General features: G+C 35.2%; 1 protein-coding gene across 1 annotated transcript; it reads left to right on the top strand.

Annotated features, from left to right (window-relative positions):
* Positions 1–3,320: 3,320 nt before the first annotated feature.
* Positions 3,321–27,144, top strand: RpLP0-like (ribosomal protein LP0-like). The gene is made up of 3 exons (XM_085946454.1): positions 3,321–3,455; positions 3,661–3,905; positions 26,566–27,144. Exons 1-3 carry the CDS (start codon positions 3,428–3,430, stop codon positions 27,016–27,018), a joined length of 726 nt encoding a protein of 241 aa, XP_085802580.1. The 5' UTR covers positions 3,321–3,427; the 3' UTR covers positions 27,019–27,144.
* The last annotated feature ends 245 nt before the right edge of the window (positions 27,145–27,389 follow it).

The raw sequence follows: 27,389 nt of genomic DNA, 5'->3' as shown, positions 1-27,389 counted from the left end.
TGTTTTACCTATATAAATCATAGACGGCAACATCATAAGAATGGCAGACAAGATGCATTTGAGATAGGTATATATAGTCACAAATAAGGCCATCGTTGACATGCTAAATATTCAATAGACCATTAGAATGCTGTACCTAGCCAGGACTCTCCATATAGGCTGTAAGCAAGCTGCTTAATTATTCCTGTTGAATGTATTGTAATACTAGTCATATTCTTCGAAAAGCAAGCATGGAATTTGATTTCTAAATGAGGCCACATAATAATAAAGGTTTGCTAACATAGCTCAAATACTTACCATTTGTTGTATCGCTTAAGCTAAGGTTTATAGGCATAAAAACAAACAAAAAAACAAATATTTTTACAAGATATTTATTCATACAAAAAACATTAATTTATTATACCGGCTTTTGTACATTTTTGCTTAATATACGATAAACTGGTTGAGTATGAACAGTAGTTGCTGGCATTATTTTGTCACTTTGTCCCATAAAGGCAACTTCATGCATCAGCTTCTCGGCCAGCAATCTTTGTCCCTGTGACATCGATCGTAGTTTCATGGCCATCATTTTGCCAAAAACATCAAATTCATCTTCAGTCTTGCTTAGTTTGTCGGTGATTAATTCTAACACTTTGTTGGCGCTATCATTCGATTTTTTTCGTTTGAACGATGGGGGTTCTGGTGCTCTATTGAGATTCGACCTTGGAGTAGTCGACAACGTGGATGTTGAAGGCGAATATTCTATCTGTAAATAAAATGTTGATTATTTTTTGTTGCAGTTCCCTGATACGCACGAAGAAATGGAGACGATTGCAGAAGAATTTAATAGTAAATGGCAATTTCCAAATTGCCTGGGCGCAGTTGATGGGAAACACATTGCAATCGTGCCACCTGCAGGCGCCGGCTCCCACTTTTATAATTACAAACATTTCCACAGCATTGTTTTGATGGCGATTGCAAATGCTAATTATGAATTTATTTATGTTGATGTTGGAACAAATGGACGTATTTCTGATGGAGGCGTACTGAGAAAATCTGATTTTTTCAAACGTTTAGACGAAAGCAGATTAAAAATACCTGCACCAAAAAAACCTACTGCTAATTCTGATGCACTGCCATTTGTTTATATTGGCGATGAAGCCTTTGCATTACGTAACGATTTCATAAAGCCGTATTCACAAAGGCAATTAAATCACAGTAAAAGAATATATAATTATCGGACATGCAGAGCCAGGCGAATTATAGAAAATGTTTTTGGCATTTTAGCTGCTAGATTCCGCATTTTTCAAGCTCCAATAAACATGAAAATTGAAAATATCAATACAGTTGTATTAACTTGCTGTGTGCTGCACAACTTTCTTCGTCGCAAATCAACACATACTTATACTCCTTCTCATGACCTTGATAGGGAAAATCCTGAGACAGGTTTAATAGAGCTCGGACTGAGGTCACAGGACACCTTAGCGCCTTTGGAAGCAACGACTAATCGGAACTCGACTGCCAATGCTAAGAAAGCGCGAGGAGATTTCGAAAAATATTTTAATACTACCGGGGCTGTCACATGGCAAGAAAGTATGATAAGCAATAGATAAATTAAACCAATGTAACAATTTAGTTAAAATGTTTTACCTCAATACAATCTTCGTTGTTTAACGAGTTGGAGTAACTCTCATCAGGAGACATGTTTTCCAAATCGTCCACCATGCTGGATATTGAGCTCGATTCTGTAAAACAAAATGTAAATTGTTAAAATACAACATAATACTCAAACTTGTTTTTTATTATCTCTCCCCTAAGTACCCATTCCTTCATACGGTTAATATTGATATTGGTATAATTGGTGTAATCCAGTATATCGGGTATTTTCAAAATGTGTTTTCCGCTGTATTCCTCATAACCAAACTGTACCATTAATTTTGATTGATGATTGACGATTTATTGATTGTCTCTGAAGGAACCTAACTCGAGCGATTTTTGATTTTATGATCATTTCTTTTCTTCTTCTTTCGACCATGTCCGATCATAATATGGACCTCCACGGAGTGGAGGTTTGTATTGACAGATTTTGTTTTTACGAGAAATGGATGTCAGCCACTTGCTCAACATATTAGGTCCATACTCTGACTCATACACAAATTGAAATTCAATGTGTACTTGTCAGACCCAGGATTTGAACCTGGGACCCGACCACGACTCAATAAGCCGCGCTTCCACCGCCATGATCGTACCTATATATTATTATTTCTTACCTACCTCAGCAAAGAATAAATAATTTTATTGTGACTAGAAATGATTCATAGCTGTATGTTTTAATTGCTTAATAGTAGCTAATCTAATGCGATGTCACTTTCAGAGCTAGGTACGACAATTTCATAATCTGCACGTGTATAATAAATAGCTTTAAAGCATTCCTACGTACCTTCCATTTGGTCGTTCAAGAACTCCAAATTTGTATAGTACCACAGTTTGGGTAGATAAACTGCGTCTGTGCCGGCTCCGCTTCGATATGATGTCCTTACTTTATTTCTCTCCTTTCTGTAACCCGACCTCAATGTCTGTATTTTATTTTTAACATCGTCGACCCTTGCCTGCGGCTCCACCTTGATTAAAATCTCCAAAAGTTCCGCATACGCCAAGGACTTGGCATCACGATTCTTGTATAGTGGGCTGGTCGTCTTCCACAACGATGGGTTGTCTTTAAAACAACTAATAAAATCTTCCAAGAAACTTTTCGAATGCACTCGTAGATCTACCATTGTTGTTATCGATGTGAGATGTCCGAACACTTTGAATGACAGTAAAATAATGATGGCGCTGTCGTCCGTCGGCATAGATATAAATAATGTGACGGTAAAGCGTGGTGAACGTACGAATTTCAGCGGCTCGGCGAGTAAAATATCAAACATGTTTGAAATCCAACGAGCCTGGTCTGCGGATTAAAAAGTCCGCAGACCTGGGGTGCTCCACGCGAAAAAAAAGTCCGAAGACTGTAAATCGTCTGACTTGCGTGCCAATGGAGCGTCGGCATAAGATGACCTAATAGTCGTTCTGGAAATTTTGGCAGATTTTACTTCCTAACTTACTGACAATGTTTGTTTAAAGGTTTAGAATGTGCTACGGGATGGGAGCATTAGTCTAATAACATTTTAAATAGGTATTAAGAACACCCTTTTTTCCCGTAGTTCCTAGTCATGTTGTGAAGATAGTTGTCACTAGGGTCGTCATATCGAAAGAAAAGGTATCGTTACTAGAGTATTGATGTAACCTTTAAGAAATATCAATACTTTTTTTGACAGCCCTAGTTGTCATTATTTCAATTTGGTTATGAAGTTTTGACCCACGTGTTTTAGACTTTTGTTGTTAGTGGACAGTGGTTAATTATTCCTTATATTCCATCCCCACAAGTCGTCATACATACCATATAAATATGCCTAAATCGAAAAGATATAAGAAAAGTAAGTGTTTTGTCGTAAATTGATTTTAAAAACATGGTTTTACCTGGTACCCCAGAATGATATTTTTGTTTTAATGTGGTTTTTTTTGAATGCCATTATTCATTCATTACAAGCCATATTACATTTTGAATACACGAAATCTTACATTTTAATAACGCTGTTCATCATAATAATCATGATACTAACTTATATGTTTTACTTCCAGTTTCTTTAACGAAAACAAACAAGAAGGGGTTAGTTTTAAAGCAAAATATAATCGATGAAATCAGGAAGTCTGTAGAAAAATACTCCAATATATTCTTATTTACTGTTCACAATATGCGAAATACTAAGCTGAAAGATATAAGGTCAGAATGGAAAGACTCAAGATTTTTCTTTGGTAAGAATAAAGTAATGGCACTCGGCTTGGGAAAATCCGAAACTGATGAAGCACACGACAAATTGCACCATGTAAGTCAAACGTAACGTATTATCTTTTACAATTATTTTTCTGTAAAAATCATTAGCATTACATTGAATCATCACTCCTATGTAACTTTCAAAGGGGTACACGAGTGAAACACAAATATTTATGTAAATATTAAGTCTTATCAATGTTTATTTATTTACCCAATTTGCAGAGTGTATATTATTCAAGGCCTACTATAAAGTCAGGCTGTGACATGAAACTGTAAACATAGATTGTTGTCCTAGTTAATGCTCATACATTACTCTCTCAGTAATCCGCCACCCCAAAAACCGGACAAGTGTCCAATTAGTGAAACCGGCGGATTATAGTGCATGCATACAAAATATTGTAAAAATTAAGACAGGTATTTAGTAAAAATAGTTTTTATTGAGAAATTTGTACTAGCAACTTACAGTTTTTTTATGACCAAAATCAATTATGTATGTATTAAATTATACATATTAATTATAAAGTAAGTTTATTAACTACATACATACCTATTAAACAGTAAATCACTTAACACAACCACTTGTTCAGTTTTTTTTGCTTTTTTCTGAATATTGTTGGAAGATTGTGTCATCATAATTTATGCAACAAGATGAATGTGTTGACGGGTGCATTATTTTCCTCTGCTCATTCAATGGTAACACGTCAGTCCTGGCTAGTGCATCTTCTGATTTGACTGTATGAGCTGCGGTCAGTTGACAATTATTGCCTTCATCCTCAGAATCCGAGCCTCTTGATGTATTTACGAGCTTGTCTTCAGTCAGAAGTGGTGCATATCCCTCTGAACTTTTCGCTATCCATTCTTCTAAAACATTTCGCGTTAGCTCTGAGTTTTCAGTCGCCCTCTGAATCAATTCTTCTAATGAAACTAATAGTCCAGTCAATCTGTACTTTATGGTTGCAAAAGATCGGGTAGAAGATTTTTTTTTTTAATTTGTATATATGGTAATGAGTGACAAGAAAACGAATTTTGCCAATTTGGATGACTTCGGCACAACTTTCGGCGGGCAAAAAACCGCAAAATTTTGGGTATTTTTTTGGTTTTTCGCTTATATCTCAAAAACGGTTGGTCGTAGAAAAATATTGTTTTACACAGAATTAAAGCTTATTAAATTTCCTAAAAATATTTAAAAAAAAATGTTTTTTCTATCTTTAATCGTTTATGAGATATTTGCTGTTGAAAACACGCGTTTTAGTAAAAATCAAACTTTAATATATAAATACTAATCTATACTTAAGATCTTACAAATAAAGTATATTCATAGTTTTAGTAATGATTGCAAAACAAATGTTAATATGTACAGAATAATAATATTCACCAAACATCTTAATTTTTTAACCGTTTCTGCCGCTTTGGTGAGGTGGAGTAGGCAAAGGTTTTACGTCGTCAAAGTCTTGCAATGCAGCTCCCACGTCGGAATCATTATCCTACAAAATTATATATAATATATTCCATTAATTTGAAAAGAATGGAGAGATATTATATATATATATATTAATTTCATATCATCCATTACCTGTTCATTACTGGGAAGTTCTGCTTGAGTATAAAAGTCATCTTTTTCAACGTCCTTTTCCTCCAATCCAGAAATATCTGCTACATTTTCACAATTTACTCCACTGCAGTTCTTGCAAATTGACGAACAGTTCATCCCTGATTTTCGACAGGTACATGCTTTACTGCACCCCTTCTTGCATGCACAAGAAAGTACTTTCAGTATTTTTTCAGGCGCTGGATCTTTAATGATCTCCACGGGTATTAGGCCATTGCTGGTTCGCTGCCACCCCAATCTTCTGGTTTTTTAACATTGCCAAGCCAAGTTTGTATTTGGTAGTAGGATCTCAGCGAATGGTGTCGCGCTGCGTCTCGAGTTGGTGGTAGTCTTGATAGATTAAATTTAATCTGTTTGGCCGATTTCATGAATAGCCAATAACGCAGTGTCCAGTGTTTCCTCAGGTCTAGAGGCATCACTGTACAACCTCATAAGTACCTGTTCTCCTGCTACAGCTATTTCATCAGTGCTGGCATCTGGATTGTTGAATACTGTGACCACTTCCTTCAACTGAATATTCTCCTCCAAATTACCACACAATTTAATCTTTCCATGGCCAAATAGAGAGGATGTTGTATCACACCCACTGAACGCGTGTGCAGGGCTCGAAATGGAACGGAACGCACCGGAGCGCCGTTCTGGCTCGTGAAATTTGTAAAATTATCGCTCCGTCTCGTGGAAAAAATATGTTGACCGTCTGAGCTAGATAGGGCATAGAATAGAAAATCTGACACACTTATTTTCATAAAATACACATACGATTTGATGACTGTGTAAATATCTTCAGAAAATTTTTCGAGCGCTCCGGTTCGTAAACTTTTCCATTCCGAGCGCTGCGCGTGTGTGAAAAGAATGGTATGTGCGTCATATTTAAACGATTTTGTCGAGAACAACACATCTGGTTTACTTCCCTTTCCAGGTTTTCGAAAGAATAAGATGTCCAAGAATTGTCCTCTTGCCGACATCAGTACAAGAAGGTCAATATCTTCACCTATTATTACTACGTTTTTAAATTCATTTGCTTTTGAAATGGCAGTAGTTACAATTAAAACATCGGCATCCTCTTCTGCCTGGTTCACTTTTATGCCAACCCGTGAGAAATATGTTTTAAGTAGTGTTATCAAGCGATTTTTATTACTTCCGTTGCTCAAAAAATCTCCTGGTCCACCTGATTGACAGTGTTTCCTTGAAAGATAATTTCAGGGCATGGTTTTAAATTTATACGGCGTAATCTTTCTACAAATTTTGTCCCACTGGATGCAGCATTGGATGGATATCCGTCACATACAACTTCAATTTGTAACTTATAATGTTTTGTCAAATAATCCGAATACATCTTCGCAATGTCATCAAAGCATGAATTTCGGGGCCAAACTACTTTATGTAGGAGATGTCCTCCGTCAACCACAATAAACTGATTGTTAATGTTGGTGCTGTGAGTCTCAATGCTGGTGAAAGTAGAAATTAGAATGTGGCCCTTTCTACCACTCCCACTAACCTTCCCCCCACCCCCACGCACCATCTGGAACATTGCGCCCATTGACAATAAAGGCTAGTTTGTAAACCCAAACTAATTAACTAATTAATAAACCCCAAATATTTTTTTAAATAGGTAACTAATCTTTTATTATTATATAAGTAGGTACCCTAATAATTTCAATTCCTAATAATTTTAATATTGCTGACCATATTTTGAATCAGAGAGATATTCTTAAACCAATAAAAGGTAATTATAGGATAATTTCAAATAACAATAACAAAATATTTAATATCAATCAACTGAAAAAACCCAGCGAAATTAATGGACTTAATCTAACTAGTCACTCCATTACCTGTGGCCCAAATTCCATGAATGCAATAAACCCACCATTACCTACCCAACCTATTTATTAAATGTAAAAATAAAATAATATTGAAATATAAGGTAATGAACTTTGTTTTTCGTCTCCTGAACATTTCACATATTGTCGCTTTGGACAATATAATCCGACGATCTAGACCGACGATATACTGTTTTCAACAGCAAGTATCTCATAAACGGTCAGAGATAGAAAAAAACTTATTATATATACATTTTAGGAAATCTAAGCTTTAATTTTGTATATAACAATATTTTTGCTACGACCAACCATTTTTGAGATATTACCGAAAAACCAAAAAAACACCCAAAATTTTGCGGTTTTTTGCCCGTCAAAAGTTGTGCCGAAGTCATCCGAATTGGCAAAACTCGTTTTCTTGTCACTCATTACCATATATACAAATTAAAAAAAAAAAAACCTCTACCCGACCTTTTGCAACCATAACGTATTTTTCGGTCTAATTTGACTGGACTATAAGTCTTCCGGTTCCCAGTTTTCATCATCTTGATTCATGGAGGGCCACAGCTTTTTTCATGAATAAATTATTGCTCGTCCCGGTAGGTTGTTCCATGCCTCAGCTACATTAAGTACGACGTTGGACAGCTGATATAAGCACGCGGCGGACTATTGAATTTTACACACGAATTATAGAGCTTGATTTTGTGTTTTAACTAGTAAAAATAACGGCAGATTATAGTAGTTGTCGGTTAATCGGGCGTCGGATTACTGATAGAGTACTGTACTTCAAATACAATAATATGGTAAACTGATTTTAGGAAATGGTGATTTTTGGATATTGAATTAAATGGTAATAATTTGAACAAAATATGAAATCAACAATCTTTATTTATTGTGAACAGGTTTACTGCATTTCATTCGAAGATAATCAATAACTAGCACTACCATTGTAAGTCGCAATTCAGTGCCACGGCCTGAATATAGTTAGTCTTGGGCATTTTATAATGCAAAGCAAACAAAACGTGTAAAGTTTGCGTCAAAATATAATCATGATCATCCAGCTTTTATACCTACTACACTAGTGTTCGGTTATAACATTCTCCAAGGGACTGCCAGAAATGGCTTGTTTTGTCCAAAGTTTGTTAGGAGTGATCAGTGAAAAAAACCTTCTGATACAGTTAAACCCTTTTTTAATTTCATTTGTAATAAACTAACAATTAAAATAACTCATTTATCTACAAAACACAGATACAGGAGGACCTCGACTTTCGCACATAATTGGTTCCTGAAAAGGTGTGCGAATGTTGAATGTTCGAAAGTAGAGGGAATTAAAAAAAAAATGAAATTGTGTGTATTTTGAAATATGTATGTATCAAGTAAATATAAGATGTTTAAGAGACATGTTTAAGTGGGGTTTGCGGGTGTTTCCCTTAAAAAGTTATTAAGAGTTAACTGTTTGCCACTCTTCTTTTTCTTATTTTAAATAAAATATTTTAAATGGTAAATTATTAACTTTACAATATTGCTTAAGGTGACGCATCAGTGAAACGCCAAATAATTTTCAACTGTACGCGCGACGAAATTTTGTACTCGCTTCTCATTCATTGAGAGAACGGCGAGTCAGACACACGTCACTTTGCTGCGTGATGGCGACGGGCCAATTAATTCTAAAATCGTGTAAAGATGACTAAAAACTTAACCCATTTACTTTAAAAAGAAAACATGTCAATGAATATATTATTATTGTTACTAATAGAATAATAAACAGAACATAAAATGGACGTATGTTGGATTTATATGAGAAATAATATTTCGTTTGACAGGCGTCATTTTCACCCGCGACCCGCAATCCGCACATCGCCTAGCAACGATCTTTTTAGACCGTGCCTCAACTAATGCATGGCCTTAACTGCTGGCACGAAATGTAAAGTGAACCAATCTTTTAATATTAACGCAGTAAACCCAGGCTTTTTTATTTGATTACTGGAAGCAAATCTTTATCCTTCCCTTTCAATGCTCTGAGATTTTCTGGTTGATAAATTAACATTGGCATCAATTTTAAATCACCAGCCAAGTTTCCACCAAGAAGCAATATCAATCGGTTTTTAGAAGGTTTATGCCAAGGGGCAACTGATTCTGCCTTAGATAAGAATGTACGACTAGGCATTTTTTCCAAAATAAACCTGTGCCATCTACATTAAATATTTGGCTAGAGGAATATTCTCCATCTTCAATAATTTTGGATAACGAGGAAATAAATTCTTTTGCAGCATCTTTATCCGCATCAGCCGATTCTCCAATGAATTTAATATGAACCAACCGTTACTTGCTTGAAAAATCGTGTAAGAATCTTTTTTTAATCTAGCCTTCCAATCTCTGTGCAAACTAAGAGCCTTCGCTTGAATAATTGAAATATCCAGAGGGACATCTTTTTGATGTTGGTCGTAGATCCATGATGACAAATATTTTTCCATTTCATCCATAACTATGCCGTGTCTTTTGGAAACATCCTTTAAAGATATATTTCCACAATTTTGAACGTATTCCTTAATTTTATTTTTAGTTTTCAAAATTGAACATATCGTAATAGTCCTGTTTGTATCATACGAACGTCCGATTGAAACAAAAGATTCACCGCAATCAGAACGTCGTGTGCAGTTTATAAGTCCTTGATTTCTCTTTGTTCGTATCAACACTACAGTTTTTCTGTTTCTCACTCTTGTTTATAAATCTTTAGGGTGAAATATTTCAAATGAATCAAATTAGCAGAACGCACAACACGACAAGCCTGCACGTGCTCCTGCGCAAGACAAAACCTATCCTAGCTAGCTCACAAGCAAAGTGACGGGTGCGAGCAGGATGCATGTGATGCAACAAATGCACTTGCTTGTGAGTGAGCGAGAGGGGGATATCTTTACCCCACAGCGCGATGTTTTAAAAAAACGATTTTTTTAAATGTGCGAAATAGCGAATTGTGCGAAAGTCGAACGTTCGAAAGTCGAGGTCCGCCTGTACTTTCAGTTAGGTACCTACTCATATTTTTTTTTAACCATGTCCGATCATAAGATAATCATAATATCATATCACCAGCCTTCTTGCGCTCTTAGGCGGAGATGGCAGACCGTGATAATGTCATGGCCAAGAAGCGGGGGTGGGGGACAGAAACGCACGGTGTATGTTGTCAAGGCTGGTTTATTTTTATCGTATTTGCGATTTGGCGGGCTGCAGACGTGGTGTCGCGGGCTTGGCTGCTGGGGCTTTGCATCCGAGGCGATGCTCACTGTCCAATGGGAGATAGGATCGGGGCTTGCGGCTTGGCGTGCTGCCGATGGGGTCCTTTGTTTCCTGGAGATGCTTGAGAAGTCTGCCGACGCGGTCCTTTTGGCGGGAGATGTATCTTGGCTTCGCTGTCCGGCGGCAAATCGAAGAAGAGCTTTTCGCGCGTGTTCAACCGTCAGATTCGGCGTCATCCCGCTCTCGGTCGCGAACCTCCCTGTTTTACCGACAAATTGACCGGTGGCGGCGCTATCGGTAGGCCGCATCTGTTTTGGCGGGATTTTGACGAATTTGGATTTTTGATTTCGAGGCGGGCTCCGCTCGGCCGAGAACCGCGAAGAGTGGACGTAGGCTGTGGTGTTCTGGGAAAGTTGATGGTTCGGTCCGCCCTTTGAGGTAGTCTCCTGTGGGAGACTTCCATCTGGTATCAATCATATGGGCTTTATGGGAAAGCCAGGCGGGAACCGCGCTAATTGTCATCACCGATTTTGGCAAAATTCATGAATTCAAGAATGAAAACCTAACCTAACCTAAACTAACCCAATCTAACAAATAATCCAGTATATCGGCTATTTTCAAAATGTGTTTGCCGCTGGCTTCCTGATACACCCCTGTTACAGGCGGGCTTCTCCCGGTGTAAAATAATCATTTAGTAGCTCAAGTCGAAACGTAACCCTGACCTCTAGAAACGGCTTCATAAAACATCTAATCTGATTCCTTGCTCAACCACGTAAGTATTTTTTTTAATTTAAAAAGTAAAAATGATGATGGATGAAAGAGATAATTTTAAGACTAAATATAAGGATTCAAAAATAATAAATTTTGCCGCGCTTGTCGGCAACGTCCAAATTTCGACGCGCCTGCGCCAGGGTGGTCCTCGTGACTCGTGAAATCAAAAAAACATCACGCGATAAAATTTGGCCAATCACGAGAGTCCTTTTTGTGGAATGGCGTGGGTACGCGAAGTTTGAAAAAGAAAAAGAAATTAGTAAGCGTCCCCTTTCCGATAGGATAGGACCTGCGAAACTTATTGTTAAAACAAAATATGTAAACGTTTAAAGAAAATGTAAAATATAAGAAGACCACGTTACGAGCACGAAAGACCGTGTTTTATTTATACTCCAACCGTTTGAATTTTTTTTTTTTTGTGAATCCGGGGTTCGATGGACACCTGAGCTAGCTGCTGGAACCCCGGGGATCTCAATGGCGCCCAACGTGGGGCGTGAAGAATCGCATTAATTCTTCTGAACCCGCGAAATAAAATTTACGCCCGCAAACGCTAAATAAAAGTTTATGATCCAGGAGCCGGAACAACCAAGAAATGGTTAACTAAAAAGCGGACTCCGACGTAACCCTTATCGAAGAAGAAGTGCTGTCTCCAACATCAAACCGGGAGGGCCCTCTGGTGTTCGAAGACAGTCCACATACGGCGCTGACCGCGCCTAGCGTCGTGCTGGAGACCGTAGCACCAGCGCGTCTCCAGTACGACGAATGGCTGCACAAATCCCACCTATGGAGACCAGACACATAATCGACTGTATCCAGCGAGGAGGGCTCGTAGAGGCCACGGCCCACTCACGACGAAAAACGGCGAGAAAAATGCCGATTTTCCTAGGGTATCACTAACATGTCGTGTACCCTAGTCGACCACGGGATGTTCGGTGAGGAGAGAAAAAGGAAACGCGAGGCCAGGGAGCCTCAAAAGAGGGCTGAGAAGGCGCGCAAGCTGAGAGGAATCAAAGAAGCTGTGCGGGCGCAGGCTCGACCACGAGGAGATGAAGCAGGACCAGTCGCCAACCCTCGAGTCAAGGGTGAACGCCGAGTTCCTGTTGGAAGTGAAATGTGTAGATTATACGAATAAAACATCCGGAAATTCTTCTAATTACGGATACAAAGTTAATTAAGGACCCACTTTCTGAGCCTTGTAAACTTAAGTTCATTAGTAAGAAAAATGTACATTCTAGTTTTAAAAATAACGCTTCGCAGAGTGACGCCAATTCTTTCCGTTCAAATAAAGTAAATATGAATGAATTCGAAAACATTAACATTGAAAATCGCAAACAATTTTATAAACGGGAAAGAGGATATTCTACAGTAGCGCGAAACTTGTTTCAAAGTTACGCCGTATTAATAATTTGAATCCTAAGAGAAACGAAGAAAATAGTATACGACCGTCACTATTATTTCTTTACAAATTACCAATCGTAAATTTAACACAGCGAAAACGGAACGGGAATTATACGGCATCACTCGACGAAGTGTATATAGTTGTTATGTTAAATTTTAATAATAAGTTAAAATTAGGTATAAGAGGATGAAAGTAGAGATTGTATGCTTGTGAAAAAAAAAAAAAATGAGTCAATAAGCCGTAAATTGAAATGAAAAAAAACATAATAATAATAAAACGTGAGAGGCACCGCAAATCGGCGCGGCGCGCCTTTGGAATAGGATATCGGGCGCGTAAAACGAAACAACAATTTTTTTTTTAAAATAAAACGGGTTTGCTAGTAAATAAATATAATGAGAGGGTGAAATATTTAAATTTTTAATATCAATGAAGTCTAATGAACGAATAAATGACTAAAGAAAGAAAAAGAATAAATACAGATGAAGACAATTTGGAAGCACAAAGAGAGCCACCTCTCGAAGTAAGCGCATCCAAAGGCAGCGTAGCCGAAAATTCATGATACCAAAGCTTGATGGTGTGGAGAGTGCGCACTCTCCTTTCTCGCGCAGGTTCATGGAGAGACTAGGGACGTGACGCCTGAAAGATATCGTGAAACAACAAGGAGTACCTCCGAAGTGTAACCATCTACAAAAAAAAGAAAGGGAAAAGGATACTTATTGTGAAAATCCATCCTAGTACCTGTGGGAAAGCCGTGCCGCCGTCAACGAGCCTGGCCGTTGTACCGCTATACGATGCCTTGCCCGCAGTAATAGGAACAGATGGAGACACAGTACCTGTCCATCTATGAGGTGATACTCCAGAGACCAGCAGATCAGTGGAAAACTTTCCACAGGAAGATATCCGCTGCTCGAAACGAGCCTGGCTCAATAGTAACGCCACTACCACGCCCTGGTTGCAAAGGCAGACGACGCCAAACGAGGTACGCTCCTATTGCACCAGAAGAAGAAAAACATAACACGAAATAATAATTCCGAACGAGGGCCAAACGTCTACAAATGTAACCTCTCGGAATACAAAAAAACTGGACAGCCCAAGAGTCGAAGACTGCAGCTCCACGACCCCTCCGCTGACCAGTATAAAAGAACGAGAAGAATAACAAAAACATTACGAAAACAAAATAAACGCACGACATTACAGGAGAAAAATAAAATAATAATAAATTATGACAAATGATAATAAGAAAGGAAAATAAATCAAACTCTGACTTATTCAGGAGCATTGCTTTGAGCAGGAAAATAGTAATCAAAATAAATATCGAAACAATACGTAAAGTTAGTTGTTTTTTTTTTTTTTTTGTTAGAATAGTTAGATTGTAGTTGAATTTTTTTTATATAAACTGTTATCATGCCATGTACTTAACGGATGAACAAGGAATTGGATGGGTGGCCGATGAGATCAGGGCCTACCTTTCGACTTTAATCCAGATGGGGCGAATGATACACCCCTGTTACAGGCGGGCTTCTCCCGGTGTAAAATAATCATTTAGTAGCTCAAGTCGAAACGTAACCCTGACCTCTAGAAACGGCTTCATAAAACATCTAATCTGATTCCTTGCTCAACCACGTAAGTATTTTTTTTAATTTAAAAAGTAAAAATGATGATGGATGAAAGAGATAATTTTAAGACTAAATATAAGGATTCAAAAATAATAAATTTTGCCGCGCTTGTCGGCAACGTCCAAATTTCGACGCGCCTGCGCCAGGGTGGTCCTCGTGATTCGTGAAATCAAAAAAACATCACGCGATAAAATTTGGCCAATCACGAGAGTCCTTTTTGTGGAATGGCGTGGGTACGCGAAGTTTGAAAAAGAAAAAGAAATTAGTAAGCGTCCCCTTTCCGATAGGACCTGCGAAACTTATTGTTAAAACAAAATATGTAAACGTTTAAAGAAAATGTAAAATATAAGAAGACCACGTTACGAGCACGAAAGACCGTGTTTTATTTATACTCCAACCGTTTGAATTTTTTTTTTTTTGTGAATCCGGGGTTCGATGGACACCTGAGCTAGCCGCTGGAACCCCAGGGATCTCATTCCCCATAACCAACTTGTACCCAGATTTTTTTGTTTTTTATGAGTAATGGATGTCAGCCACTTGCTCAACTTATTAGGTCCATAGTCTGGGTCCAAACATACATTGAAAAAACAACAGGATTTTTTATATAAATACCAATATGTTTATAGATGAGTACATAGAAGTTTGTTTATAACAATATCCTGTTGGAAAGAAGTAATTTTTTTTAGTTTGTTTTGTCTAACAAACTTTATTTCATTTCATCTTATGATGGAATTGTTTCGACTTCGGCGTATTTATTTATTACTGTCTGTAAAGTATTTTGTTACTGAAGAAAATAACGAACGACTCCAATACTGCACTTTGCTTCCGATGTTGTGGGAACTGGAGCTGTAATGCTACGTTTGGGCATTTTCGCCAAAGTTTGTACATGTTTGAAATTTGGGTAATATTATTTTTTCACTCAAATTAACCATTTTTATATAGCTAACAGATTCCTTGTTCTATTGCTGAATTGGTGATAGCAATTTTTCAGCAAAATATTGATTAATACAATATTTTTTATATCATTTTTATTATGAAATTGGGCATAATAAGTTTCCGTACCGTGACTACGAAACTAAGCTTATAAAACATGAATGAGACACTTTTTATCACGTAAAAGATCTCTATTAGATTAAAAAAACCATACACTTAAAAATAAAACTACAAATAGTCAAAAAATATTATTGAATTCTAATTCTTGAGCACATTTCATTCCGCTCCGTTACCCTATGTCTATAATGGCAGAGCATTTTTCCTTAAGTATTTGAAAAAAACCAATCAATGTTCGTTCTGCTATTTTTTTAAAGTCAGTAATCACTTTTACTAAATTTTATTGGAAAAATATATAAGTTTCGTTATTTAATAATCAAATGAAAAATAGTTAACGTTCAACTTTTTTGGGGACATTTTCGGAATGGAACGAAATGGTAACGGAATGTAATTTGTAAAGCTAAAGTTACATGTTACCATAAAAACAAATTTTTGTTTTATGAAATTTATTTGAATTTTTTGATAGTCAGATATATATTCAACGTGCGTCACAATAACAAAACAAATCAAACTTAATCACTAAAATAGACATATTTTATAATAAATTTCACAATACTAGTAAAATAAGATAGGTAATAATTTTGACACACTATACATTACCATAACTTTTATTTGGCATTTATATTATTTGTAACTCAGATATAAAATATTTTAAAGCAAATTAACAATATACAGTATAACCCCTATTTTACGTTTTTTAAGGGACTGAAGAAAAAAAACCTAATTGGAGGGAAAATGTAAAAGGGGGGTATTGAAAAAAAGAACATTTAAATTTTATGTTTCTAAAAAAATAACGTTTTATTAAAAAACAAGATTCAATTAAAATTTTTATTGAAGAATCGTTTGAATGTCACGACCCAATCATTGTCAAGTGCGCGTAACTCGCATATTTTGAATATTTCCGACGTAAATCGCGGGAAAGAAAAACGTAAATGCGGGTATTAAATGTACTGAAATACATCGGGACTGAAAAAAATACACGCGATTGCCGGGAAAACGTGAATTCCGGGCACGTAAAAACGAGGTTATACTGTAAATGAAAAAAATTAAATCAGCAAGGGATTCGAACGCGAGTTCCTAGCGCGGCACGGAGTATATAACTTTTACGAAAATAATTACAGTCGAACTCTGTTATTACGATCTCGGACATAGCGAGATCAAGGATGTAATAAGGAAACATTTGTCGACATTTGGTTTATGATTTTCGCCATATATTTAATTTATTCACTGTTATAACGAGCAACTTATCGGATATACCGAGCTAAAATACTGTTAATGTGTCGATCGTTTAAAAACATTTCGACCCTAAGCAATAAAATCCGATTGGACAGGATGCCGCCGGGGTCGGATTACGTTTATGACACTAGTAAAGTGTCTAAGTACCTACCTTATTGGTGTTTCGCCGACTATGGTTGAAAAATCTAAGGTTTGTGAAGTCCGTAGGTACCTACCAGCGTTCATTACAATAAACAACTTCTTTTGTAGTTTATGAATGCCATGCTCGTTTCGGGGATTTTTATGATGGTTTCCAAATTTTTTATTTTTGACTTTTTGTGTAATGATGTAATGTGTACATGCTCATTTAAAAATACCTATTCTCTGATATAACGAGTAACGCTTATAACAAGCAAATTCAGTCGGTCCCATCTTCCTCGTAATAACCAAGTTCGACTGTATGTTGTCGTGAAATTTACTTGTATTCATCAACATAAAATGTAACTATACAGGTTGATTGTAATCAAGACGTACTTTTCTGACATTCCGCGAATACCTACAGTTTCAGGTATTAAATCTAATAGGGTACACATTTCTGTTAAACGTGACAAAAAAATACTTTTTCATACATTTTTATAAATTTCTATGCCTAAAATGTATGGAGAAGTTTTAAAATTTTGGTGGCGTATAACAGAAAGATATTACAGAGCCAGAGCCTGTCTCGCAATTATTTCAGTCTGGTGTTTTTTCTTTTCCTTCTGTTGTTTTTTTATCTCTCTATACTTTTATCTGCGCTAGTTTTGCGTATTCAGACATATCACATACTTTTTTAATCTTTATTATATAGTCATAATATTTAAACAATATTTTTGTTTTTCATACGAACAGACAAAATAAAACTTTTTATAATCTATGAAGAACTAAACAGACAATGTAAACCCAACTTTATGCATTCCATTTCGTTACTTTTATATTCCACATATACGTTACCACCAATATAGTTTCGGAAAGGAAGTAACGGATTCTGTTTCAGAAGTGGTTGAAGCCAAAGTTTAGCTTAGTTTTATTGTTAAACCTGCGATATGCTTTATTATATCTGTAGTATGAAAGATAAGCTCCATATGTATAGTAAGTGAAATGGAAATATGTGATTTCTTACCTTACAAATCGTGGTAACAGTAGTGGAACTTCTTAATTGACCAACCCAGAAAGCAACCTGTTCCGATAGCGATACCGACATACACCAACAATTTAAATTGTAAATGGCGATCAGTGTTATACAAAAGTGTTGTTACATGGAACAGTGGAAATTTTTCGCCTTCATGCTAAAATCGTGGTAACGGAATGTGGAATTCCACTTTTTCAAATATCCTGGGACACACTTTAAACGTGATTTTTTTCAATATTGGTCCAAATTTACGAAAAAACTGTATATTTTCCAAAAATATATAATGTAAGCTGTTGAAGACACTTCGAATTTAATTTTACACACTCAAAATTAATGACGAAATCAGACTTTGTTTATTTGAATTTAGGGGTGGGACATGGTAAAAACACACTACCTTTCGATCTAAATATTAAATTAAAAATATATACAGGTCAGACAGTTGTATTTAACTGTTCGAATAAAGTAAATTAATAAATTTGCACGTTAAAAATACATAAATTTCCAATATTCTATAATATAATAACTATGAAAAAAACAATCAATGTCATGGGACATGCCGAAAACGCAATGTACAAACTTTGGCGAAAATGCCCGGATAATAATTAGGTACAATTGTACACATTGTTTTCCAAATCAACTTCACCAGCTGTCAAACTACGAATAATGTGTCAGATACTTGACATAAAAGTAGACAGCAGCTTAACTTTGGTGATATATCTCTGCAAGTTCGTACTTGTCATATAAGCGGTGTTTACATTTGCGTTTATAAGTCGCTGGAATAAGTGACTGGTGAGTATCGACATACGCGAAATAAGTGCCTGATACAAATGAAGCGCTTACTTTCAAAAGCGGCTAAAACAGTTTTTTGCAATATTGAAATAAATTGAAATAACATATTATATCTTTTGAATGAATGTATATTCATCTATTTGTAATGTGAAATATACTTTCTATGTGCATACATAATATGAAATGAAAGCTTTTTTATGCTTATCGGATATGGGTAATATAGTAATAGTGATCAAAATTTCGTTTTAGCCGATTTTGTTACTCACATTCCGATATAGCTGCTTTTGAAAGTTAACCATCTTGTTTTAGCCGTGTTTGATACTCATGTTTCATGTCATTACAAGAATTTTGCAAAAGCCTTAGTGTGGTTTTTTATGGGAGAAGATTAAATCACAGAAAGATAATTTTACACACCTAAGTTTCAGGTTTTTTATTAAAATTTACAGTTAATAAGAATACTAATTAATATTTAGAAAACAAAAATATAATACATGTTTAAGGGCCCACATGCCCAACGAAGGTTAAAATGGAGATTTTATGGTATTTTCAAAGCATTAGCCTGAACATTCCTTAAACTTTGTAGATAATCTCCGTACCTATATGGCAGAAGCATATAAGTCATTTTTTCGCATTTTACAGGAGAGGGTTTTTAAGGTTTAAAGAAGTGTAACAAATCAGGATATGATGGAAATTGGATTGTTTAACGGCTCACATGCTCGTCGTAGGTCAAAATTGAGTTTTTATTGTATTTTCAAACCATGATCCTGGACACTCCTTAAACGTTGTAGATAATCTATTTATATAATTTTGAAGCCTTATTATCCTTTATATTTATTTTAAACATTTGATGACTGCATAAAGTATTTTTGTTACATAAAATAGTATTTTTTTAAACCTCTCGCTCTAATGTTTTAGAATATAGTCATATTTCGGTACATGAATGTGCAGTGGTGTTAAGATTTTTTACATTTATTAATTTTTAATCGCATTTATAAAACCATTAGTATAATTTATGACGAGATAATTTTAGTAAAATATTTACGATAAAAAATTATATTGATATGTTTAGCTGCCCAGACAGGTATTCTTTGGATGTGCGACGACGTGAATAATGACTTTCATGTTTAGGAAAGCTTTTTATGTGTGCAGTAACTTCTTCCCTTTCATTTGTTTTCTTGTTTATGGGATCGTGTTTTCCATGATTATCATTACCAATAAATCCTGTATCTTTACTCTGTTTACAGTGATTCCAAAGACATCTTGAAACATTTTTTTGCATACTTTGTATTCCAGTCCCTCTGTATTGCTAATTTTATAAATTCAATAAAGACAGCTGCCAAAAATGCAGAATACCATAGATAAGTGTGCGCATGCGTAATTTTATAATATGCCAAAGTGTATATGTCAGAGATATATGCTTTTGGCTTGTTAGAGCTTGACATTTTATGACATGTATTGTTTTTCCAAGTCGTTTTATGAGAAATCTATAGGTTTTCGAGATATATGCTTTTGTCATAACATAAAGTAGGCATTTTTTGACATATTGGCATTCAAATCTCAAAATCGCCAAAACACAACTTATATGCTTCTGCCATATTGGTACGGATCTATTTATATAATTTTGAAGCCTTATTATCCTTTATATTTTATTTTAAACATTTGATGACTGCATAAAGTATTTTTATTATATAAAATAGTATTCTTTTAAACCTCTCGATCTAATGTTTTAAAATATAGTCATATTTCAGTACATCCATGTGCAGTGGTATTGAGATTTTTTAGATCTATTAATTTTTAAAGAATTAGGGCATTTTATTATTCAACAAAATGGGCAAGATTACCACATTAGAAGATAATTCTAAAAATACTGATTATCAGCTATGTCTTTGACCATTCAAATGTGATAAAACATCCTACGAATAATGATTGCATTCCTACAGTATCTATATTTTATTGAAATCGGATGACAAATTGCAAAGTTATGGGAGATGATTACACGATTTCCGTTTGGCGGTTGTACTCATGGGCACTCCTATGCGTGCACGATTCAATTAATAAAAGCATTGTATCATGATTCATAAACATGACACGTCACTGTGTTTTGTATTAAATAAGCCGCCAAAAGTAATAATATTTACTTACCGATTTCAGCGTTCCACATTTGTTTTCCACATATTATGTTCATTGCGTAGACGCTTCCTTGCCCGCTTTAGATTGCATTTTGCCACATTTTGTAATTGAACCTACATTATTTATATAACAAAACTGATAAAATGTCAAGAGTAACACAAAATTCACACTGTTGACTTCTGGCAGCCATAATGATTTTGGGGTCACATGACCTTCAACGCGTGATGCTCATTGGGTGTTTCAGTTTAACCATTTTTGAAAGTAACACTGCTACCGTTTTAGCCGATTTTGAAACTAAGTTCGATTTTTAATAATTAATGTTGACGTATTTAGTTAAGTTATGAAATTAAAACTCAGACCATACTGTGTTAGACTAATATATTTATCAAAATATATATCTAGCTCAAAATACTCGTAAAACCGTTTTAGCCGCTTTTGAAAGTATACGCTTCAAATATCTGCTACTTCTTATTGTGCCGTCCCCTAGCGGAGGTCGGCCACCATCAAGGCGATCTTAGATTTGTTGTTTGCTACCCGGAACAGTTCAGTGGAGCTGCACTCGTACCAATCACGAAAGTTCTTAAGCCACGAAATGCGGCACCGTCCTCTACTACACTTACCATTGATCTTTCCTTGAGTGACAAGTTGGGGAATGCTGTACTTTTGTCCTCTTATAATGTGGCCGAGGTACTGTAGTTTCTTGGTTTTGATACTACGTAGAACTTCTCGGTCCTTCCCTGTTCGATTGAGAACTTCAACATTTGTCACCCGGTCAGTCCATGGAATTTTGAGGATGCATCTATACAGCCACATCTTGAAAGCTTTGAGTCTCCGTGACATCTCTTGGTTTAGTGTACATACTTCCATACCATAGAAAAGAATTGAGAGAACATAACAACGTACCATACACAGTCTCAGACCTAGGTTAAGGTCTCGATTGCTAAGGAGGTGCTTCATTTTGAGAAAGGCAATCCTTGCGATCTCAATTCTAGTTTTTATTTCCTGAGACTGGTTCCATTTCTCATTGACCCATGTACCTAAATATTTATAATGGGTCACACGTTCGATTGGTTTGCTGTTAATGACAAAATTTGTCTTGGTGTCTGGTGTTGCTGTTTTTGATACTAGTAATAGTATGTATGTAGTAGATACAATAATATAACTACTGTTTATACTAAGTGAATATGGTGTCATACATGAGAATGACAATTTAAGTGTCAGATATAAACGTAGATTGTACATCTCAATTTCATAATTTTCATCTTCTACATCATCATTTCCTAATCTTTTTGATGTCGACCCAAGATAAACTAAATAAAATGGCACGTACTGACAAAAATGTGTTTTATTTTAATAATGTTAAATACAGTTTTCTGTCTAATTAAAATGCCTTTTAAGTTTATTTGGTTACAATGATTCATTACTTAAAACTTCACAACATAGTATCTCTAAAAATGCTTCTTTGTATTCATGTTTTGCCATTGTCGGTAGAATAAATTTTAAGAACTTTAATATAAGCAGACTATATAATGGAAACTCAGAAGAGAACGTCGTCTTGAAAGAAATTATTTGTTTTGACTAGGGATCCCGAGCTATTTTCGATACCTATGAATCCCGGGATTGATAAACATAATCCCGAAACTTTCGGGATCAATTTTTATGGAAAATAAAATAAAAACGAAAATATAACAGAAAAAATACTTTTAATAATAAATAACTACATTAGAAATAAACTGAGTTTGAATGAAGTTTGATTTATATCCATGTTTAAGTTGCTGATTCATTTTATTTTTTCACATAAATTAATAAAAATGAGAATGATTGGAAAAAACAATGCTTCGCACTATTAACAAAGTAATTCCACCATGATCTCGTACGTTTTACGTTTACATTTACGACTAATTAGATTTATGAAACGGAAAGGCCATAAGTACCCATGATTTGCTTTACTATTTTAAATCTCGCTAACGCATCCATTAAGTCTTTACTATCAGAAACAGCAATCTCATTAAATTCACATTATTCTTTATATTACAATATTATTTACTCCATTAAACTTAAATGTATTTCCAAGATTGAACGTATACAATATTAACAATAAATGTCTTAAATAGTATAAATTATACTAGATTTATTTTTGACCGATTTTATCAAGTTATTTGTAAATATAAAAATTTTATATTACGAGGGTGGGTCAATAATTCCTTAGAAAAAAGCATTAAAACAGTTTTTATTTTTGTATTTTTTTTTTATTTCTCAACATAATCTCCTTGGAGCTCAATACACTTGGTTAGACGTTTCTCAATTTTTTTTAAACCGTCAGAAAAATAAGTTTTCGGAAGGTCCTCAAAATAAGCATTTGTCCGATCGATGACTTCTTCATTTGCAAAAAAACCTTGTCCACTTAGCCATTTTTTTAAGTTTGGGAAAAGGAAAAAGTCACTGGGGGCTAAATCTGGCGAATACGGTGGGTGGTCGACCAATTCGAACTTCAATTCTTCAATTTTAGCCATTGATCGTAAACATGTGTGAACACGGGCATTGTCCTGATGAAAGAGGATTTTTTTCCTGTTTAAATGAGGCCGTTTTTCTTCAATTTTGTTTTTTAGCTGGTCCAATAAAGATGCATAATAATCCCCTGTTATTGTTTTTCCTTTTTCCAAATAGTCAACGAAAATAATTCCACGTGCATCCCAAAATACAGTAGCCATAACCTTACCAGCTGATTTTACGGTTTTCGCCTTCTTTGGACATGGTTCGCCTTTCGCAATCCACTGCTTTGACTGTTCTTTCGTCTCGGGAGTATAGTGGTGTATCCATGTTTCATCTACAGTCACAAAGCGACGAAAAAATTCATCCGGATTGCGTTGCATGAGCGACAACAGGGCTTTAGAGGCCACCACCCTATTGCGTTTATTGTCGACTGTGAGCAAACGCGGCACCCATCTTGCAGAAATTTTTTTCATGCCCAATTTGTCATGTAAAATAGAAATGACGCTACCTTTTGAGATCCCTGTAACCTCAATTATCTCACTCAACTTTAATCTTCGGTCACTTAACACCATATCGTGGATTTTATTGATCATTTCTGGTGTAGTCACCTCTACAGGACGTCCTGAGCGTGGTTCATCCTTTGTTGATGTACGACCACGTTTAAATTCATTTAACCAGTTATAAATAGTTGCAAGTGAAGGAGCAGATATGCCGTGAACTAAATCCAACTCATTTTTTATTTCCTTTGCTGTTAACCCTTTTATATTAAAATGTTTAATAACAGCTCTAAACTCAATTTTCTCCATTTTCCATTTTTCCATTTTCCACAAGTACATTTTTTTAAATGTACGAAAAACACACAACAACCCGACCAATCTGATTGAAACTTCGCAGCATACTGAATCGGTAGTGCCGCTGCATGAAAACAAACCGCTTACAGTACTAGTCGCGCCACTTGTCGGCTTTTCTAAGGACTTATTGACCCACCCTCGTAACAATGGATAAAAATGCCAATCCCGGGATTGTCAAATTGTAAATCCCGGGATCAGAATTTTGGCTCAGGATTGGATTCCCTAGTTTTGACCACTGCGATCGCGGAAACGTCAACGTTAAATAGTGTTTTTGCCAGCATGTCTACTATAAATGCTGGCAAGAATATTGTTTTGTTGAGAATATTTCGCGACCCACTAAATATACCAATCAACCCAATTTTGGGTCGCGACCCATAGTTTAAGAAACGCTGTTCTATATTCTCATCAGTAGTTTGATTAGCACCTATATATAATATGAAGCGCCTAGTTTCAAAAGCCTCTAAAACGGTTTTTGAAAATTTTTGATATTTTTGTTACCTAAATGATGGCTAAAGATTGAACTTAAAAAAAACACCAAACACCATAAATATTTATGATTATGAAATTAGGGTAAATTTCAAAACCCGCTAAAATGGTTGGGTGTGCTTTTCAAATACCCCTAAAATAGAAAGCCAAAATACTCTTTAGAATGTAACGAATTAAAAAATAAATACATAAAGTTCACAAATTTAATAGATATGATTTTTTCTCAAAACTACCTAAAATCGTTTTTCTCATTTTTCTCAGAACTATCTAAAATCGTTTTAGGGGCTTTTGAAACTAGGCGCTTCATATATATCACTGGTGAAGGGTGGAGGTAGCTTGTTAAGATCCGACATTAATAGTGCACACTAAACTTTATTAGTCATACAAATTAATTGTCATTGAACTAAGATTACGATTTGCAGTTGGTGTTGGTTAGTTTCTAAAATTCAATTAAACCCTGCGTAAACCAATCCATAGTAGATAATAGTCAAAAAATATTTAAAATTAAACTATTAAACCATACATAATTTTAGATATTTTATAGAGAGAAGAATATTTTTCTTTTTTATTGATTACGGTTTGGTACAGGCAATGGGATTAATGAAATTTAAAAAAACTAACCAACACCATCTCCAGTATGTATTCTTAATTCAACGAAAACAAATAAGTATAACTGAAAAAGTGTGCACTATTTTTGTCGGATCGCCCATAGCATACCTAAACTATTATGGTTTAGTTAGGTACGGTTTAATTGAATTTTAAAATCTAACCAGTACCATTTGCAAATTGTATTCATAGTTCAATGAAAACAAATAAGTATGACTGACAAAGTTGAGTGTGTACTATTTATTTCGAATCCAGCCTACCTCAACCCCCCGCCACATATATTCTAGAGATAAAATAACGGTAATTGTTAGATATTTTATAGATAGAAGAATATTTTTTATCGATTATGGTTCGATTTAGTCAGGGCTTAATGAATTTAAAAAAACTAAATATGTAAAGGTCGGTACTGATGTGAGCAAATTTGCTGTGTGCGTAAAATAATATAAATTAACAATGAGTTGGCAGTGTTGGCACTGATAGTAGAGTATACGTTTTATAATTTTATAACTTTTACTACACTGATTCGTCTCTTTGCCTGATTACTTGGCATAATATATGTAAAAAAAAATATTTTTAGAATATATTTTATATTATATCATTTTCATCCTAGAGCTGGAGTTTAAAGTTATGAAGCGTGTACTCTAATTATTGATGAATATGAAAAACATTCCATATTATGGGGGTCGAAATATGAGCAGCATTTTTCGAGAAACAAAAAGGTAAATGCTTGGGGATATGATAGCCTTTAATTTAAAAGTGGAAGTTGTGGAAACAACTGTAGTGGGATTTTTTAATACACACGAACGTTCGTACGCGTAAACCATTTATGTGCGAAAAATTGCTCAAAGCAGTAGTACCGACCATAATACGTATTCTTCATTTGACGAAAAGCTTGGGTTAGTTTAGGCAAGGTTTGAATTTTAAAAACTAATGAGCACCATCTACAAATTATATTCTTAGTTCAATGAAAACAAATAAGTATGACTGACAAAATTTAGTGCACTATTTATGTCAAATCTTAACAGCCTACCTCCACCCCTCGTCACTGCTGCATAATAATATATACTATCAATCAAATTAAACGATAAAAGTTCGTAATAATCAGCAGATCATTGAGTTTTCAATCGAAATAAGTCAATACTTACAAGTTGCAAGATATCAACAAAAAAAGATTAAGCTCTCTTGAGTGCGAAAGTAAGATTTGTATTTTGCGGGGATTTAGAATTATTATTATTCGTGGCGCAGATGTCACACGTTTTTATTTTTATGAATGTTTGGATATAATCTATCGTTGCAGCTACTTTGGATTTGAGTTAGAGCGTACACGCGTTAATTATTTGAGTCCTATCTACATTCCAGTCTTTGACTTCTCACCGCTGCATTTTTGAGTTTTAATATTGCATTGACAGTCCCATCAATAGGAAAACTTCTTTCGTATCTTATATATATTTTTACAATGGCTAATTTTTCTGTTCCAGCTGTCAAAGCGTTTAATAGGGCAATGCGGTTTACTATTCACAAACCGGCCCATAAAAGAGACCCTTGTATGGTTTGAAGAGTTTGCCGAAGACGATTACGCTAGAGCCGGATTCAAATCGACAGAAGAGGTCGTGTTGCCCGAAGGACCTCTCGAAGACTTTCCCCACTCCATAGAACCGCACTTGAGACAACTCGGTATGCCCACGAGTCTTCAACGAGGAATCGTTACCTTAATCAAGGAACATGAAGTTTGTAAAAAAGGACAAGTCCTCACACCGGAGCAAGCAAGAATATTAAAGTTACTTGAAAAGAAGATGGCTGTTTTCAAGCTCACTGTCAAATGTTACTGGTCGAAAGATAAAGGTTTTTATGTAGTGGAAACGGCTGAGGAGAAGGAATCAGAAGAGGACGAGGTGGAATCTGACGAAGCCATGGACGATGACGAAACTTAGGAAAATAAATACCCATTTTGATTTTTCAATAATTTTATTCTATATATTATAATAACATTTATGAAATGTAATGTAGCATGATAAACATATCAATGTTACTAGCAAAATACAGAAATTTTCCAAATACACAGGTTGTTATTTAACCCCTTTTAAAGACTATTTTTAGCACAGCAATAATATTGTGATTTGGTAACTGATGAAAAATTGTTCTATATTCAAATTTACATCACTCGTTCGAGGGCATCGACAGACTGACTATTTGACTTTTATAAGTAAATTAAAAATAAATTTTTAAATAATATCACAACGTTTTCTAACAAATTATAAAATTATATTTAATAGTGTATTGGCCTACTTAAAATACTTTCGTA

This window comes from Rhyacophila brunnea, unplaced genomic scaffold, assembly GCF_057557595.1.
Source record: "Rhyacophila brunnea isolate RB1 unplaced genomic scaffold, BYU_Rbru_1.0 scaffold_2, whole genome shotgun sequence".
NCBI lineage: Eukaryota > Metazoa > Arthropoda > Insecta > Trichoptera > Rhyacophilidae > Rhyacophila > Rhyacophila brunnea.
This window is presented reverse-complemented; position numbering and strand designations above follow the sequence as displayed.